The sequence below is a fragment of the Ochlerotatus camptorhynchus genome, unplaced genomic scaffold (assembly GCF_037179485.1).
Source record: "Ochlerotatus camptorhynchus isolate MF236.1 unplaced genomic scaffold, CSIRO-AGI_Acam_v1.1 ptg000322l, whole genome shotgun sequence".
Taxonomy (NCBI): domain Eukaryota; kingdom Metazoa; phylum Arthropoda; class Insecta; order Diptera; family Culicidae; genus Ochlerotatus; species Ochlerotatus camptorhynchus.
The window spans coordinates 63,057-83,778 of NW_027040810.1; the positions used below are offsets into that span (position 1 = coordinate 63,057).

At 41.0% G+C, this 20,722-nt stretch overlaps 1 protein-coding gene across 1 annotated transcript in view; it reads left to right on the forward strand.

Annotated features, from left to right (window-relative positions):
• LOC135707878 (mucin-2-like) overlaps nucleotides 1-20,722 on the forward strand; it is a 245,024-nt gene that overhangs the window by 23,162 nt on the left and 201,140 nt on the right. Inside the window, exon 6 of the mRNA XM_065229782.1 lies at nucleotides 11,011-11,175. Coding sequence (XP_065085854.1) covers nucleotides 11,011-11,175 — 165 coding nt within the window. The remainder of the gene's footprint in view (nucleotides 1-11,010; nucleotides 11,176-20,722) is intronic.

The following is a 20,722-nucleotide window of genomic DNA, read 5'->3' on the forward strand; positions in this document are numbered from 1 at the left end:
AGTGATGGGTCAGCTGAAGTCAGATTGATTTGCGGTGGCTCCTCTGAAGGAGCTCCAACGTGAAGAGAAATAGGATTCAGGAGTACTTCTGGCTTTCTGCTTTGGGCTGATTCGAAAGTGGTGATGTGTTGGATAAAGAAAAATAAACTGTCTTACAGTGTTTGTGAAGAATAGAGTGACGAAGATCAGACAACTTTTTCCGAACATTGACTGGCAGTATGTGTCGAAGAAATGTAATCCTGCGGACTTAGAGTCGGAGGACGCCTTCGGAATGCGAATGTTTCGAAGAATCAAAAACATCCCATGATTTTACCCGAGAAGTATCACTTTACGGACATATTGGTGGAAACTCTTCATCGAGAGCATCTCCATTAGGGTGGTTCATTCTGAAAAAAGTGATGAATTTCTGATGGGCCACCCTCCAGTTCGATTCATAGCCCCAAAATATGAACCTGTGCAAAAATTGGTAAAGATTGATGAAGGTTTAGAGGTCGCGCCAATGATTTGAAATTTGTATGGGAATTACTATGGAAGAATTTAAAAAATCGCTTATATCGCTATAACTTTGCTTCTACTTGTCCAAATGTCGAAAAAATTTAGTATGTTATTGCTATGGCAATAAACAAAAAGCCTACAGTTGCTACGCTCAGTTTTGCAGCGTATCAAGAATTATAAAAATGTGAAAAAATGGCAAAATAGGGTAAATTGACAGATGAATATGTACAAGGCAACAACGCCAATTTCATCGCAACAACAACAGGCTTGTTGATCATTGTCATGACAACCACATATTTTTTTTTTCAACGTTTGGACAACTACAACCAAAGTTAGAGCAATGTAAACGAAAATCAATAATTTCCCATACTAATTCACCAAAATCTCCATACAAAATCCAAATCATTGGCGCGACCTCTAAACCTTCATCAATCTTTACCATTTTTTGCACAGGTTCATATTTTGGGGCTATGAATCGAACTGGAGGGTGGCCTATCAAAAATTCATCACTTTTTTCAAAATGAAACACCCTAATCTCCATGTGGGTCTATATGGTCTTTTAGCTGCCCTGCGTCAGAATTTCTGGCCAGTGAACGCAAAGAGAACATATTTTTCGAAAAGCATCGTATGTTTCAAGGCTAAACCCATCGAGGTTCAACGAGGAGGGAGGGCGACCTACGTACTTGCCGTGTCACGGAGGCTCAACCATTTGCAAGAACCGGTGTTGACTATGGTGGACCTTTTTTCCGGGTTGGTCGGGCAAAGTCTAAGATCAAGGCTTGTCAGCCTTTTCGTATGTATGGCCAAAAAAACAAACACTTAGAACTGGTGACGCCATTAACCACGGAAGGATTTTTGGCAGCACTTCACCGATTTGCAGGCCGCCGCGGAAACCCGCCAGAAAGGTTTTCTAATCACGGGACGAATTTTCGTGAATTGAAGGAGATATTACAGTCCCAAGTCTTCGAGGAGCAAGTTTCCAATTTCTGTCAACCGCGCGGGATATCCTGGCATTTCAATTCCCCGAAGGCGCCACATCTAGGTGGAATTTGAGAAGCAAATATCAAATGTATGAAGAACCACCTTCGTAAGGTGTTGAACAAAAGCTATCTAACCTACGAAGGTATGAACACGCTTTGATCCAGATAGAGGCGACACTGAACTCAAGGCCTCTAGTTCAGATATCCGACGATCCAGTGGACTATGCAGCTTTAAGCCCGGACATTTTTTGGTTGGTCGGGAATTTACGGCGATAGCAGAGCCACTGTACGAAGATCTAAAGAAAACTACGTTATCTCGATATCAACTAGCTCAAAAACGGAAGCAAAGTTTATGGAACAGGTGGTTGTTAGAATACATTTCTAGTCTGCAGAAAAGAAGCAAATGGTATAAGAACCCCACGCTGTTGAAGAATGGGTTATTAGTGATCGTGAAAGAGGACAACATGCCTCCACAGATGTGGAAACTAGGACGCATAATCGACATACATCCTGGTAAGGATAGTGTCACACGTGTTGTCACTATCCGGACGGCGCAAAGCATTTATCGCAGACCGATGACGCAGATTGCAGTACTCCCGATAGATGATAAAGTCACTCCATGAATGATGATGTTTGAGGCTCCCACCCAGTGTAAGCCTCACCTGAGGGAGGATGTAAAAAACATGAAGAACACCCAAGTAACAATTTTGGTTTTATGACGGTTCTGGAGACCATGATTTAGACTTGTAGCATGCTTTAATACGTCGATAAAACTTGAAATGTTACTTGGAAAAACTCTAATTTTGTATCAGTGTATCTTTGAACCACTTTGAATTGAACGTTAGCTTTTGACTCTAATGTAATGACAGGTAGGGTAGAGCGCTACTTCGTCGTAATCGTCCATTTCCGTTCTATCGAGCAGAAATCAGTATAATCAATGATTTCAACGTGCACAAATCAGTAATACGTTTGTAACAAAACCTATTGTGTGAATATTTACACTCATTGTTCTCAAAACAAAAGAAGCGCTCCTAGCGAACTCGCCTTTCCTACCTTCATCCGTAGGACAAAGAAAATCCAATGGCGTTTCAATGCCAAGTGTTAGATTTAACAATATCTTAACAATGTGTGGCTCTTTATCAAATTCAACGGTACTTACGGATAGGGGAATAAATTTAAAGTAATTTTTGATAGAAACATTTCATTTATTGTTAAAACCCGTTCAAGAAAGAGAGGTAAAACGCGGGTTGTGATTACTAGAACGGAAATTAGATCAAAACCCCTACATAAGAGAACTATTTCAAGGAATTAACGTTAGCCAACAGCACAAAACAAATTTTCAGAATTAATTACGCGTTTCTTTAAAACGGCAAATAAAAATCAAATTGATCAAAGAATGAATGAAGGAATGATTTGAATTCAACGAATGCGCATGTATAATTTTAAAATGCTGGTTCTTTTGTTTGGTAGCCGAGTGTACCCCATTAGGCATAAATACGTTAGGCATACGGACGTTAGGCATACGGACGTTAGGCATAATGGACGTAGGCATAAAGTCATTAGGCATAATGGACGTTAGGTATAATATACGTTACGCATAATGGACGTTAGGCATAAAATAACCTTGCTGCTGTGCAACTTTGAAAACTGTTTCGAACATGGTGAACAATGCTTAAATTAGGCTAAGCGTTGAATAAAAAATGATACAAGTTAAACAAACATAGTTTATTTAATAAGCACAGTTTGGAATCCATTATTTATCATACCATAAGTGACGTACCTACATATTTACTTAGATCCAAGATTAGTAGCGATAGCGGTTAAGTTATCTGTCAATGAAAACTCAGCATAGTTTTGAATTATATCTTGAAATCAATCGCATCTAGTAGTAAAAAAATGACACATTTGTTGTAATATATTCTTATACACATATTGCAATAGTCAAAGAAAAAAAGGTTTTCCTCAAAGAACAGCTCATGAAATGAAGAATGGTGAATTCTGTGGTTTTTCATTCAATAACAAAAAAACAGACCTGCTGCTTCAGGATTTCCTACCATACTTTTCGATACAACGATTCTGTTTTTGTTGTCATCTGAATGAAAACCAGCGGAACCGTCTGCTGATGTGAGGGTGCAATACTTCCATGAACAGTGACGAGATGCCGAAACAAACAAGGAACTGTGGCAAACGTACCATCTATAACCCAATATTTTGCATGTCCAAGACGCCGCAAGTTTTCATGAGTTCCAAAAATTAAGGCTCTTTCATTATTGTCACCGAAGTCAGCAATCAATAGACCATTATCATCCTTCTGGAATACATCCATTATGTCTAACGTCCTTTATGCCTAACGTCGTGTACCCTTATTTTTTTTATCTAGTTCGTTTATTTGTAAGGCTCAATCGCGTTAGCTTTACGGAGCCGATAATTCATTGTTCTTTGTTTGTAACAAAATTTACATAATTCTATGTCTAGTAGGAGTTGGGCCGAATACTCGCGGCTTACTCGAGGTTAGAGGGGTACATTGTCGAAGGATAGGAAAAGGGGAGGAGCTTGGGGTAGGGTTTCGTTGTCTCATCAGAGCGATGTCGCCAGTATGAATGGTAGTGTGGTTCTAGATTCGTCTGGAGTTCGACCGGCTATGGTGACCAGTGGGCGACGATGAGATTCATCGAGACGGGGGACAAGACAAACAAAAACTAATAAAGAGATACAAAAGACAAACGAATTAAATTCTTATACTAGACATTTGCAGAAACACATAAATCGACTGCATATAGCAGAGATCGCGGGTACCCAACACGTCTCTGATAGGGATATAGGGTTGTCTTCCTTGGGCCTCGAGGGTATTCAAAAGTCGCTCTCTGGCGGCGTCATTATCCGTACATTGCCAAACTGCGTGATCGATGTCATCGTAACCGTTTCCACACCGACAGATGTTGCTGTACACGAGGTTTATTCTATTGAGATGAGCATCTAGCGAGTAGTGGTTAGACATAAGTCTACTCATCACGCGAATGAAGTCACGACTTAAGCCCAAGCCTTTAAACCACGCTCTCGAAGAAACATTAGGAATAATTGAATGTAACCACCGTCCAAGATTTCCAGTGTCCCAATCGGTTTGCCAACTCGAAAGGGTACTCTGACGCACTAAATGGTAAAATTCATCGTGTGAAATTTGCGTGTCATAAAATTCGCCTTCCTGCGCGCCCACCTTTGCGAGAGAGTCCGCCTTCTCATTGCCTGCGATTGAGCAATGTGAGGGGATCCATACAAAGGTAATCATATATGATCTTTCGACCAGTACACTCATCTGCTCCCTTACCTTTGAAAGGAAATAAGATGAGTGCCTACTTGGTTTCATCGACCTAATAGCCTCAAACGAACTGAGACTATCCGAGAAGATGAAGTAATGGTCTGCGGGCATGTTGGAAATCATTCCCAATGCGAAGTTGATTGCTGCCAGCTCAGCAACATAAACGGAACAAGGTTCCTGGAGTTTGCGGAAGGCGCTAGAGTTTTCATTGAAGACACCGAAGCCAGTAGATCCATTGAGACGTGACCCGTCTGTAAAATATCTTTTAACGCAATTGACGTGTTGGTACTTTTCAGTAAAAATACGCGGGATAATAATAGTTCGAAGTTGATCTGGAATCCCATGAATCACTTGTTTCATGTACAGATCATATTCAATTGAGGAACTGCGATTGGTGAAGTGAGCACGGTCTGGAGTATAACAAGGAAGACACATATCCGACGATATGTAGTGGTGGTAGATTCTCATAAATCGAGATTGTGTGTTCAGCCCAAGAATTTCTTCAAAATTTGCAATTATAAGTGTGTTCGTCACTCCGCATTTGATTAGTATTCTGAGAGAGAGCTCCCAGAAACGGTTCTGGAGGGGTTTTACTCTTGCCAGAACCTCGAGACTCATGTTATGCGTTGAGTGCATACAGCCAAGAGCAATACGCAGACAACGATATTGAATTCGTTCCAATTTTATTAGGTGACATTTTCTTGCCGAGAGAAAGCAGAAAGAGCCGTACTCTAGAACAGAGAGAATTGTTGTTTTATAAAGCGTTATGAGGTCTCCCGGATGAGCACCCCACCATGTGCCGCAAATTGAACGGAGAAAGTTGATCCTCTGCTGACATTTTTGCTTCAAATACGTAATATGGGTATTCCAAGTGCACTTTGAATCAAACCAGACCCCAAGGTACTTGAAAGACAATGATTGAGTAATGTTTCTGCCCAAAAGATTAAGCTGCATTTGGGCTGGGTACCGCTTTCGAGTAAACACTACCAGTTCAGTTTTCTGCGGCGAGAATTCGATCCCTAGATTCCTAGTCCAAGAAGACAAGTTATCTAAGGAACTTTGCAATGGTCCTTGCAAGTCCACGGCATGTGGACCTCTTACGGAAACCACACCGTCATCTGCAAGTTGTCTAAGCGTGCAGTGTTCTGCCAAACAGTTGTCGATATCTTTGACGTAAAAGTTATAAAGAAGAGGGCTGAGACATGAGCCTTGGGGCAGGCTCATGTAGCTTATTCTCGAAGTTGTCAGTTGTCCAAGGGAAAAGTTCATTTGCTTTTCTGACAACAAATTGTACAAGAAATTATTTAAAATTCCAGAAAGTCCACATCTGTGCAGATTGTCTGACAGAATTTCAATGGAAACTGAATCAAAAGCCCCCTTAATGTCCAAGAATACTGAAGCCAATTGCTCCTTGTGTGCAAAGGCCAGTTGAATATCTGTGGAAAGCAGCGCTAGACAATCGTTTGTTCCTTTGCTCTTGCGGAACCCAAACTGTGTATTTGATAGCAAGTTATTTGTTTCGACCCACTGATCGAGTCTCCGAAGCAGTGGTGGCACGAGTCCAGGAGTTCAACATTTTTTCCTTAACATTTGATACTTTTTGCGATAACCATTGTGACGACACACAAAAACAAACTGGCAAGCGGCAAAAATGTCATGACATTTCTAAACTGTTTTCTGCCAGCGACAGAACATTTTCGCACGAAGAAGCAGATAAGACCGGCGGCACGCGCGACATAAATTTATGTCGTGTAGAATTTTGCTGATTTCTGGCTAATTACTGCATTTATTTGATGTATATTGCATGGAATTAAAAGATAAGAATGAAGACTGACCACTCATAAGCATTGATGTTAAAATTATGCGTAAATAAGGGAGTTGGTAATTTACTGTCACACGCAAGCCTGCAGCTAAAATTTCATTACAATAAACTGTTTGGAAAAATCAGGCTGCGAGATTTTATTTATTCTCTATCTCCGCTGTTCGCTTGGAATGTAGTTATAAACGGCCGCCCGTGTGCTGGCTGTTTTGTTTCGCTCTGGACGATGGTTTTTCAAAAAATGTACTGTTGCCACCTCTGCTCCGAAGGATCATTTTCACCAACAATTTCCTAATGCGCGAAAGCATCGCAATCGGACGGTATGAGTTATGGTCAGACGCTGGTTTGCCAGGTTTTCGAATGGTTATTACTTTGACCTGTCTCCATTCAGGCGGTATAATGTTGTTTTCAAGTAAGGAATTAAGTAAGTCTAGCAAGCGTCTTTTAGCGATATCTGGGAGATTTTTCAGAAGATTGAATTTAATCATATCGCTTCCCGGTGAGGAGTTGTTCGATGAAAGAAGAGCCATAGAGAATTCCAGCATTGTGAATGGTCTATCCAGAGAGCTGCCGCTCGGAGACGCTTCTCGAAGAATGTGTTGTGCTGGAACTGAGTCCGGACAGACCTTTTTAGCGAAATCGAATATCCATCGGTTGGAGTATTCTTCACTCTCATTAGAAGATGAGCTGTTACGCATGTTGCGAGCCACCCTCCACAAGGTGTTCATTGAGGTTTCTCGTGAGAGTCCCTCGATGAAATTGCGCCAATAACCGCGTTTTTTTGCTTTGATTAATTGTTTCAGCTTTGCCTCAAGCTTTGAATATTCCTCGAAGTATGTGGAGGTTTTGTGTCTACGAAAAGCTTTGAAAGCATCAGATTTTTCTACATACAATTTTGTGCATTCTTCGTCCCATCCAGGTGTGGATGGTCTCCTTTTAAAGGATGCACTTAGAACTTTTCTTTTTTGTGCTTCCAGAGAGCTTTTGTATATCAAATCGGTGAGGAATCGATATTCTTCCAATGGTGGGAGCGTATCTATTGATTCGATTCCGATAGTCACCGCCGTTGCATATTTCTGCCAGTCGATGTTCCTTGTAAGATCAAATGGAACTCGAGATGGTTCTGCAGATTGAGGGCCACACTTAATTGAAATGATGATTGGCAAATGATCGCTACCATGGGGATCATTGATAACCTTCCACAGACAATCCAATGATAGTGATCTTGAACACAAAGATATGTCGAGTCGGCTTTCTCGAGCCGGAGGTTTAGCTATACGTGTCACTTCACCAGTGTTCAAAATAGTCAAGTTGAAATCGTCACATAAATCGTAAAAAATTGCCGCTCTATTGTCATCGTATAGATCGCCCCACCCAGTACCATGGGAGTTCATATCACCTAGAAATAATACTGGGGATGGAAGAATCGAAACTAGATTCCAGAGTTGACTACGGCTAATGGAGGTTCTTGGTGGAACATATACTGAAGCTATGCAAAGATTTTTGTTCTTCACATTTATTTGGCAAGCGACGATTTCGACGCCTGATAGAGCAGGAAGGGAAATTTTGTAGCAAGGGTAGCACTTTTTGATCCCTAAAAGTACTCCTCCATAAGAATCGTCTCTATCCAGGCGAATAATGTTAAAATCGTGGAAGTTGAGTTCTTTATCGGAAGAAAGCCATGTTTCACAGAGAGCAAATATATCACAATCAGAATTGTGAAGTAAAAATTTGAACGAGTCTAGTTTAGGCACTAGACTACGGCAGTTCCACTGTAGCATAGTGATCATATCTTCAACCTCGTTCGACGAATTATCCATCGAAAGATATGATTGATGCAAGGAGGGGCCATGAAACAGTCAATTGCTTAAGATATGATTCTAATGTTGGAAGCAAGGCAGAAACTAAGCTTCTAAGAGGGTCTTGTATGTTGAACATATTTAATATGAATTCCACAATGTCCGAAAAAGCTAGCAAACCGCGTTCGGACTTGGATTTCTTTTGAGAAGTTTGAGGAGCAGCTTTTTTGTTTTTCTTTTCTTTGTTGGGTAATGGCGGAAAATCCTTACTGCAGCCAGGAAGTGGAGCAGTAGGAGCCTTCGATTTAATTTTTTCATCCCCATTACCCTGGGAATTTTGCAATCCTCTGGGAGTGACTTTAGTTTTCTTACGGCGCACTTTCGGGGAGGAGCATTTTCGTTTTGAGGATCCGTTCGTTTTCAAAGGTGCGTGTACCACCGTAGAGTCACCCTCATCGGATGAGTCAGAGTCCGATTCTTCAGCTGACAAAATCGAAAATTGATTTTCATCTTGGACGGCTGATGCAGCCTTCACCATTTGTGCATATGTCTGCTTGGAGCATCCAGAGATTGAACGCTGCACTTTATCGGAGTGCTGCTTGTACATCGGGCACTCCTGCAAGGGGTGAGGATTCTCGTCACAATAAGCGCATTTTACTGATTATTTGTGCCAAGAATCCTCTTTGTGGTTTTCACCACATTTGTCACAACGAGTTTTGTTGCCGCAATGGCTGGCTGAGTGTCCCAGCCTTTTGCAGTTGGTACAATTATATACCCTCTGTACAAACAACCGCACCGGAAAAAAAGCACCATCAACTTTGACAAAGTTTGGGAGAACTGAACCAGCGAAAGTCACCCGAAACGAGTCTGAATGCTGATAAACTTTCTTGTCATCTTGCAAAGATACGGAATGCAGTTGCCTAACATCCAGTATCTGTACCTGCTGACCGATTTTCGAGTTTTTGAAGCAACCCGATGCTCGTTTTAAATCCTCGACATTCAGACTCGCGTCGGAGACCACACCTTCTATCTCCACATCAATCTCGAGAAGGGATGTAGATGTTGTACTCAACACTAAACAGCTCATGTTCAGCAATTTTATTTGCCACATCATAAGTCGGTGCTTCTACACGCAGTTTATTGAATCTCTCCTTATGTACCAAGATTCCCGGATACTTCCGCAGCAAGTCTCTCGAAATGTCGAGAGTTTTCAAAGGTTTATTTTTAGGCCGAAAAAAGACAACCCATGGTCCTTTCGAAGACGGTTGGTAGTATCTAGTTCGCGCAACGTAGGTATCCGAAGACACCATGAGTGTTGCGCAAAAGCAGTGCACAACCGCTTAAAAAGGAAAGAAGAAAAAAAAATTTAAAAAAAAACCCTTCACCAATTAAACTACTTAACTACTAGATGTTAATATTTTGTTGCCCAGTGTATAAACAACCAAGCAAAACAAAAACAAAATTATCAAAAAAAAAAAAACTTTTCACTAGTTGCAAGAAGTTGCACCACTATAGCCCTCACAACCCTATCAGGGGAGAGGGCAAAGCCACGCGCAAAATTTTATAACAAAAGCGTGGCAATGGGCTAGAGAAGACTATTGTATAGTATACTTAACACCGGCCGGTGCCGGCTGTGTGAGCTTGTGCAGCCACTCCGTTTGCTGCTTTGTTGTTGTTGCTTGCTGCTTTGGAGTGGTGATGAGACGATGACGGTGAGATGATAGTCCACCTATAGCGTCGCTAAAGGTGGCTACTTCCTCTGCTGACTGCGGTTGCCTTGGGCACTGAACTTCGTCCACGGTAGGTAAAACGCGCGATATAAAAAAACCACTATGGTGGGAAAAAAAACTCCACCGGCTACGAAACCAATACCCGCAACGGAGACACGAACAAACTACGTCCGGCTACTTCAAGCTATCGGCGAGGAATGTCGTGTACCCTTGGTAGCCATCTTAAAACTGAATGAAAAATTTCTAAACCAAAATTTTTTTCCTTGGTTTGTTTACCGTCGATCTTGTTTTCTGTGCTGAGCACCAATGCTACCGACGCCAAGGAGGTAGCTCCCACACATGGACCCTACCTATCGACCCATCAACTCATGAACCGGGGACCAACGGCTTCCGAAGGAAGACGTGATCAGAGATGTTATGCCTCAGAACATCCCGGCGGCGCCGACAGGGATTGAATCCAGGCCTGCTGGGGTGAGAGGTAATTACGCTTTTCATTACACCACCGACGCCACTAAGTGTCTTCAGCAATGTTTCTTGTTATATTTTCTAAAACTTTGCCGAAGACATCGATCCTGCATTTGAAATTTTCGAAAAATTACTTTTGACCAGTTTTTTACAAGTGTTGAACCACTGTGCGCGCCAGTGCTGATCTATACATATCTTGAATTAGTGCGAACATGCACATTGAAGATGGATAACCAAATCCCATCCGCCATCTATGTGATGCCATTTGTTCTGATCAGAAACTCAGTCTTTTTTTAGATGAAAAAAAAAAATCTTTTGCGTGTAGTGATTATACGATTATGCCCTTGTCCCCTTGCTTTATTTTGATCTTACCTGATCTTTAACAAAACAAATTATTCCATTTCAGGTGACGCTCAGCTGAAACCGTTTATAACGGGTGAGCCTGACACATCAACAATTAGTCTTGAAGGTACAGAAGACTTCTTAATAATTGCAACTGATGGTTTGTGGGAATCGCTTACTGAAGATTTTATCGCTTTATTCATCTACCGGAAGATTGCGGAAAATCCGGGTAAGTGTACTAATATTTCTTTTGTTTTGTCTTATTTGGTAAAATTTAAATAATATTACGTCGCAGTTCAGCATGGAGTTACTCTTCTAGACATAGAAATGCATTTAACAGTGTTTGGCATAAAGGGTTGATTGCCAAATTGAAAAGGTTTAATTTTTCACTCCATATTATGAAATTAGTTCAAAATTATTTAACTGACAGAACTCAACAGGTGAATTATCAGAATTTCAAATCTAATCCACTTAGGGCAGGAGTTTCTCATTGTAGCATTTTGGGGCTTAAGCTTGGGAAAATACATTAACTCGCGCGAGCACCACAGATACAAAAAACCATCCTAACTTACAAACAGATTGCCGAACGAGTGTAAATTCTTCCACCCAAGTGACTCTAACTTGAAAGTACCAATCAATGGGTAAAAAAACATTTTGAAGAAAAGTGGCTTCAGTCATAATGAGTAAATTTTTTAAGGTATTGATGAGTATCTGGTACCCATTAGGGGCTGTTAATTAACTGCGTAGACGGTTTTTTTAGGGTTCTTGACCCCCCCCCCCCGCGTAGACAATTGTCCATATAAATTTTTATAAATTTGTATGGGCCGTGGATAATTGTTAACCCCCCCCCCCTCTAAACTATCTAGGTAGTTTATGAACAGCCCCTTAATGAGTTATAGTTACCGATTAATGGGTTACATATACTCATTAACTCTTCAGATTGGAGGGTTGACAGTTGTTGTTATTCACATCGTCGTGATTGTGCGTTGCTAAATTTGTCGATTTTTTATCACACGGGCTATCGTTATTCGTTTTTTTCCGTTCGGTATACCTGTAATATTGTACTGGTTGTTAGTGGAAAGTGCAGTTCGTTGCGATAATCGTCTAATTAGAGCATATTTTGTGTTGTGAAAACAGTGAAAAAATTATCCAATCAGACATATTGTAGTGTATACTGTCTAGCATTGGGCGATCTTGAGAAGCCAATTCCTCTTTGTGTATTAGAGCATCTCCACCGCTGTTTCTAAATCACTTTTAGAAACTGAGTCAGCATGACTTCCGCCTGTGACCAATGCGCTAAACCAGTTAAAGGCGATGAAGAATCCGTCTCCTGCATGGCTTTTTTGCGACAGGATGATTCACCTAAAGTGCGGGTGCAGTTTCGAACGCCTTTGGATACGGTTGTGTTTTAAGTTTGTTCTCTGTTTTGTGCGTGCGTTCGCTCTCATAGTTTTCGGCTGCAATTGCTTGATTATCGCTGGCGCTCTGCTTCCCGGACGTTTATACGTGCGTGATTGGTAGTTTTCTCGCTTTCCGGGAAGTTTTAGAATAGAGAAAGAAAACGCGATTCAACATGTTTGCAAGCATCAGAAGAGATGTCGCGATCTGCGTTGTTTGATTTTCTCCCGGACCAGAAATTAGTGGCATCGCGAGTGATAATTTTTAATTTCACTTTGACTATATATGTTTTAGTATTACTTCTACGTGAAGTCAACGATTTACATAGTTGAAGATGCTAATTTCAAATAACAGACTGTAGTGGTATTTTTTATACGATAGATGGAGACACCATCCCTCTCCAAAGGGGGAGTTTGGTAAAGAGAGATGAAAAAACCGATTTGTACCTTCCTTAAAAGTTGTTCTAGCTCGCTATTCTAATATCTATATGCAATCTTCACACTGCCGTACTCTAACGGAACTATCAACTCTATGCTTTCATCTACTCCATCTATCGTATAAAAATTACCACTACAGTCTGTTATTTGAAATTAGCATCTTCAACTATTTTAATTTCAGTTTATTTACGCACTGCAAGGTGCGTGAAAGAGCTCGGCACAATCTGTGTTGATGTTCGCTCGCTTGTAACTTTTTTTGTTGTGTTTTCGAAAGAAATTGATCGGAATTGTACCAAAAGTGCTTCTGAACGTGTTTCGTAGTTGGGTGTGGTGAAATTCGTGAATTCGCGGTTTATGTTCAGTGAAAATTCCGTGTCACAAAATTGCTCACCGAGTTTCCTTTTTTTGCCGTTCGACGACGACGGGTTTGCGAGAAAAAAATAAGCATCGGGAATTTACTCCCGGATGTATTGATTTGGTGAGTACGTTCCAGTTGAAGATTGTTCTTATACATATCTCGATTGCATTTTCGAGGGGACGTTCGGAGAGCTTTGAGATTTAGGCGTTGTTGCATTTGCGGGCAGATGAGTTGGTCGCCGGTAAGGGCCAGTAAGTGCTGCCAGCAGATGAATCAAGAGGTATTCGAAACAAAATTGATAAGAAATGTCCATTCAAATCGATTTAATACAGTTGAACAAATTTCAAAACTATATACGTGCCAGATTTGGAAATAATATTTTTTGAATCTGGAAGTGTGTTTATGATATCATTATCCATTTGATAAAGGTAGAGTGAACATGCGGGGCTTATTGTAAGTAAAAGTGACCTCGGAATGGTCGTGAATTACCAGGCATTCTGAAATGGGTCACTGGAGCTGCAATAGAGCTAACACCTTCTAACTCCCGGACTAAACCTGCTTTAATTTAAGGGTAATAAAAAGCAGTTTTCTTCCATAATAACACTGCCGGACAGTGGGTGTTAGATTGTACACACACACACACACACACACACACACACACACACACACACATATACTCAATAACTCTTCAAAAAGGGTCTTTTTTACCAGTTAATGGGTACATTCATGTTAGCGTGTAGACTCGAAACTGGCCAGGCCGGTGACAAGGTCTATACTAACAGCTATGTTTGACAGTAGGCAGCATGTCCGGGGCCCAAATCGTTTGTTTTGCTGTATTGGGCCCGATGTCACCATATACAATGTTGCCTACGAGCCTGCCACCGGGCTGAAACTGACAGCAGTAGAAGGAATAAAGGATAAACCAGGGGGAACGACACTTCAGGATTATCCCATTTTTACCCAAACCTCTCATAAAATTTTCAACGTGCACAGAATTTCAATCCATCCTATCTATTCTTTCTATTCCCAACTTATCCCTTCTGCATGCACACAAATTGTCAAGCAAGCCGTGCAGTTTTTCGAAGATTTCAGGTAGACCGCGAAGCACTCTGCCATACTCACTGTCAGTTTTCAACAATCTCCACCACAAACACCACGTATGTCTATTCGAGTGTCTGTTGGCCATAATCGGTCGCGGGGGCAAAAACATCAAGTGCATCACACAAAAAACCGCAAAGCACATCCATTTCCCGGACTCAAACCGATCGAATTTGATGGATAAGAGCCCAGGTGCATGCTTGGCATACACAGTTTTGGTCACGAACTGCTCATTTGCTAATAACTTTGAACAAAGTTGACGAAAAATAGTTCTTTTTGAAGTAGTAGATAGAATAGAGTTTAAGTTTTGGTCAAGGGTTCGGAGAAGAAAGAGCTAATGGTGAAAGACGACACTCACCGGGTGATGGAGCTTCTGTTCGAGAATATTGCGAATCAACGTTTGCCGAAACCTGTACTTATGACCCACCCGGCAGTAGAAGCAGCAATAGACCTTCACTTACTTCCTAGTGTTAGCCTTAAGGCTAACTGAATTACTGAATTACTGAATTCATCTAAGTTTGCTAAACATGTTTTGGTGGGAGAGTCAATCGACTGCGTACATGGTTTTGAACTTTTGAACACCCTTATAAATAATCAGGAGATCCAGGAAATCACTGAGATTGTTCATTAACAACACAAAAATAAATAGTGCTGCTCTTCTTCATTCTCATGGCTCTTAACTATTTACTTTTAATCCGTTTATCCTCATCGTCCATCAAATAATTTCCAGCAGCATGCAAATGCGTATCTAGGACCTAGATACCGGTTGGAAACGTTTGATTACTACCTTCTCTTTGTATTTGCTTGTTGTTTTTTCATAAATTTCATCCTTACTTGGTTTTGCCGGAATTGCATACTTATCCCCTGTTGGCGGTTCCGATCGCATTTATAAATACCGCGATTCAGATTGCCTCCGTCGAGGGCTCCGTTACCTCCGGTATGGTTACCTTCACAATTCTGTTAGCAGCATTAAGAAGGACTCACTCGTTTTCTCAGAACGGCCGTCCCGGTCGCGTTCTCTCCTGTGGCTTTTCTACGGCGAGGAGACGATTTTTGCAAATCCGCCTCACTCGCATTCAGAACGGCCGCCCCGGTCGAGTTCTTATCCTGTGGCAGTGTCACCACGAGACGATTTTTTTTTTCAAATCCGTCCTCACTCGTTTTATCAGAACGGCCGTCCCGGTCGCGTTCTCTCCTGTGGCTTTGCTACGGCGATGAGAGTTTTTGCAAATCCATCCTCACTCGCATTTAGAACGACCGTCCCGGCCGCGTTCGTATCCTATTTTCCCTGCAAGTGGGTGATTTGCCCTTTTATTAACTATCGGGGGTCTCCAAGATTCCAGGTTCGTCTCCTGGCAGGATCGCCGGAAATGTGAAAATCCGCCGATATTAATTATGGGCAAATCACCCACGACACAGCTAATCAATGTCCAACTTACCCGTACAGAAGCTTGAATCCAAATGACCTTTCACCAACTGTCAGGAAATGTGTATGAAAAGTCACGACCTACCTAGTTATTATCCATCTCATAGTTTGCAACAAACAAATATTAACTGACCGTCCATAACAGTGACAGCTCGTTCGTGTGGTGTATTTGAAAACGCGCGAATTTCTAATGCGTGTTGCAAAATGCATCGCACGTGTAATTTGATTAAAGATGTGAAACAGTGTAACGAAAAAAATTTAATTTGTTCCTTGATTTCAAAAGTGAAAATACTGAAAAAGTCTGTAAAAGTCTGTAACGAAAAAAATAAAAATCTGTAAATTCACAGACATGTCTGTAAATCTGGCAACTTTGGGACATGCTATAAATAACAGATGGCATCAAAATCCGATTTTTTTTTTAAATATTTTAGCATGTGAAAAATCAAAACCTTTGTTGGTTTTTTACACGGTACATGAAAATCGGCATACGCTGCTATTTTATCGAACACAACTGTATCCACCGTGTGAAAAACTGCAAAGGACGGCCCAATGGGGTTGTACGAACAGTTGACGTAGGACTACGCTCACATATGTTAACTATTTTGATCGAACGTTATTTAAAATTCCCGATATTATTATGACATCCGTTGATTTCTTCCGAAGTGCAATAATTGATCAGGGTCAATTTTACGTTTGTTACTAATAGGATTCTTTTTCAGTTCATGTGTAATTATTCTTGTATTAGAAAATATTCCAAACTAACTCTTTCTTTAAAAATTGTGGTGGCCCTGAAAAGGGCCGTTTCGGTGGTTTGTGGTTCTGAAAAGTGCCGTTTTGATGTTTTATGGCCCTCAAAAGGACCGATTTGGTGATGTGGTTGCTTTAAGGGGAATTATTGTTGTCGCCCTGAAAAGGACGATTTTCGTTAGATGCGCATTATCGTCTGTCGAGCGGCAAGCAAATTACCCGACTGCTTGCCCCACGAAAAAGTGTAGCCTTGATATTAGACGGATCTTCACTTAACGAATGTTTGTCTTTTTTGCATCACAGCCGCCGTTTCTTGTCAATTCACCGATTCCAGCAGCGAGTTAGGCACCGGTACCAACAGGCTCGGCGTTGTTATTCCTGAGCAAACGATGGATGTGACCGACGGGGAATTGCTTCACCTTCACCAGAGTTCTTAAGGGGAAGTTCACCGCTTCGAAAAAAATAATTACGTTTTGATTTTTCTAAAAAATATTGAAAAAAATCACATTTTTTCTAATTTTTTAAAGAAAATTCACGTGCAAAAACATGTTTTATAAGTCATTACGGCTAAAGTTGGACTCAAAAAACCACAAAACATCAACTTTTCGGTTTTTCTGAGAGTCCAATTTTTTTTCATGATGGGATAGAAAAAATTTTTTTGCATGTAATTTTTGACAAAAATCTAAGGAAGAAACTGATTTTCTTGGATTTTTGATAATTTTTCCCAATATTTTTAGAAAAATAAAAACGTACCGAAAATATTTTTTTATTTTCGGGCCGGTGAGCTTCCACTTAAGGCGATCCGTTCGCCATGCGATCCAAAGCAAGAATGAGGACAGGTGCGATGACGCTGGTCTTAAATAGTGGCTGCTAGTTGACTGCAGCCACGTGATTAGTTAATCGCATGATCCAGTCATCTTTGAGGACGTTGTGGTGCATCAATCATCAATCAATCATCAGCTCATACGGGTTTTGCTTCTGACAAAATTATGAAAATCTACTCGTTAAGGGGAAATATTTTTGTCGCCCTGAAAAGAACGGTGTGTGTTGAATGGGTGCGATATCCTACGCAGGTGTCGAAGCTGCCTTCCTGCACATTTGATATACAATGTTGCCTACGAGCCTGCCACCGGGCTGAAACTGACAGCAGTAGAAGGAATAAAGGATAAACCAGGGGGAACGACACTTCAGGATTATCCCATTTTTACCCAAACCTCTCATAAAATTTTCAACGTGCACAGAATTTCAATCCATCCTATCTATTCTTTCTATTCCCAACTTATCCCTTCTGCATGCACACAAATTGTCAAGCAAGCCGTGCAGTTTTTCGAAGATTTCAGGTAGACCGCGAAGCACTCTGCCATACTCACTGTCAGTTTTCAACAATCTCCACCACAAACACCACGTATGTCTATTCGAGTGTCTGTTGGCCATAATCGGTCGCGGGGGCAAAAACATCAAGTGCATCACACAAAAAACCGCAAAGCACATCCATTTCCCGGACTCAAACCGATCGAATTTGATGGATAAGAGCCCAGGTGCATGCTTGGCATACACAGTTTTGGTCACGAACTGCTCATTTGCTAATAACTTTGAACAAAGTTGACGAAAAATAGTTCTTTTTGAAGTAGTAGATAGAATAGAGTTTAAGTTTTGGTCAAGGGTTCGGAGAAGAAAGAGCTAATGGTGAAAGACGACGCTCACCGGGTGATGGAGCTTCTGTTCGAGAATATTGCGAATCAACGTTTGCCGAAACCTGTACTTATGACCCACCCGGCAGTAGAAGCAGCAATAGACCTTCACTTACTTCCTAGTGTTAGCCTTAAGGCTAACTGAATTACTGAATTACTGAATTCATCTAAGTTTGCTAAACATGTTTTGGTGGGAGAGTCAATCGACTGCGTACATGGTTTTGAACTTTTGAACACCCTTATAAATAATCAGGAGATCCAGGAAATCACTGAGATTGTTCATTAACAACACAAAAATAAATAGTGCTGCTCTTCTTCATTCTCATGGCTCTTAACTATTTACTTTTAATCCGTTTATCCTCATCGTCCATCAAATAATTTCCAGCAGCATGCAAATGCGTATCTAGGACCTAGATACCGGTTGGAAACGTTTGATTACTACCTTCTCTTTGTATTTGCTTGTTGTTTTTTCATAAATTTCATCCTTACTTGGTTTTGCCGGAATTGCATACTTATCCCCTGTTGGCGGTTCCGATCGCATTTATAAATACCGCGATTCAGATTGCCTCCGTCGAGGGCTCCGTTACCTCCGGTATGGTTACCTTCACAATTCTGTTAGCAGCATTAAGAAGGACTCACTCGTTTTCTCAGAACGGCCGTCCCGGTCGCGTTCTCTCCTGTGGCTTTTCTACGGCGAGGAGACGATTTTTGCAAATCCGCCTCACTCGCATTCAGAACGGCCGCCCCGGTCGAGTTCTTATCCTGTGGCAGTGTCACCACGAGACGATTTTTTTTTTCAAATCCGTCCTCACTCGTTTTATCAGAACGGCCGTCCCGGTCGCGTTCTCTCCTGTGGCTTTGCTACGGCGATGAGAGTTTTTGCAAATCCATCCTCACTCGCATTTAGAACGACCGTCCCGGCCGCGTTCGTATCCTATTTTCCCTGCAAGTGGGTGATTTGCCCTTTTATTAACTATCGGGGGTCTCCAAGATTCCAGGTTCGTCTCCTGGCAGGATCGCCGGAAATGTGAAAATCCGCCGATATTAATTATGGGCAAATCACCCACGACACAGCTAATCAATGTCCAACTTACCCGTACAGAAGCTTGAATCCAAATGACCTTTCACCAACTGTCAGGAAATGTGTATGAAAAGTCACGACCTACCTAGTTATTATCCATCTCATAGTTTGCAACAAACAAATATTAACTGACCGTCCATAACAGTGACAGCTCGTTCGTGTGGTGTATTTGAAAACGCGCGAATTTCTAATGCGTGTTGCAAAATGCATCGCACGTGTAATTTGATTAAAGATGTGAAACAGTGTAACGAAAAAAATTTAATTTGTTCCTTGATTTCAAAAGTGAAAATACTGAAAAAGTCTGTAAAAGTCTGTAACGAAAAAAATAAAAATCTGTAAATTCACAGACATGTCTGTAAATCTGGCAACTTTGGGACATGCTATAAATAACAGATGGCATCAAAATCCGATTTTTTTTTTAAATATTTTAGCATGTGAAAAATCAAAACCTTTGTTGGTTTTTTACACGGTACATGAAAATCGGCATACGCTGCTATTTTATCGAACACAACTGTATCCACCGTGTGAAAAACTGCAAAGGACGGCCCAATGGGGTTGTACGAACAGTTGACGTAGGACTACGCTCACATATGTTAACTATTTTGATCGAACGTTATTTAAAATTCCCGATATTATTATGACATCCGTTGATTTCTTCCGAAGTGCAATAATTGATCAGGGTCAATTTTACGTTTGTTACTAATAGGATTCTTTTTCAGTTCATGTGTAATTATTCTTGTATTAGAAAATATTCCAAACTAACTCTTTCTTTAAAAATTGTGGTGGCCCTGAAAAGGGCCGTTTCGGTGGTTTGTGGTTCTGAAAAGTGCCGTTTTGATGTTTTATGGCCCTCAAAAGGACCGATTTGGTGATGTGGTTGCTTTAAGGGGAATTATTGTTGTCGCCCTGAAAAGGACGATTTTCGTTAGATGCGCATTATCGTCTGTCGAGCGGCAAGCAAATTACCCGACTGCTTGCCCCACGAAAAAGTGTAGCCTTGATATTAGACGGATCTTCACTTAACGAATGTTTGTCTTTTTTGCATCACAGCCGCCGTTTCTTGTCAATTCACCGATTCCAGCAGCGAGTTAGGCACCGGTACCAACAGGCTCGGCGTTGTTATTCCTGAGCAAACGATGGATGTGACCGACGGGGAATTGCTTCACCTTCACCAGAGTTCTTAAGGGGAAGTTCACCGCTTCGAAAAAAATAATTACGTTTTGATTTTTCTAAAAAATATTGAAAAAAATCACATTTTTTCTAATTTTTTAAAGAAAATTCACGTGCAAAAACATGTTTTATAAGTCATTACGGCTAAAGTTGGACTCAAAAAACCACAAAACATCAACTTTTCGGTTTTTCTGAGAGTCCAATTTTTTTTCATGATGGGATAGAAAAAATTTTTTTGCATGTAATTTTTGACAAAAATCTAAGGAAGAAACTGATTTTCTTGGATTTTTGATAATTTTTCCCAATATTTTTAGAAAAATAAAAACGTACCGAAAATATTTTTTTATTTTCGGGCCGGTGAGCTTCCACT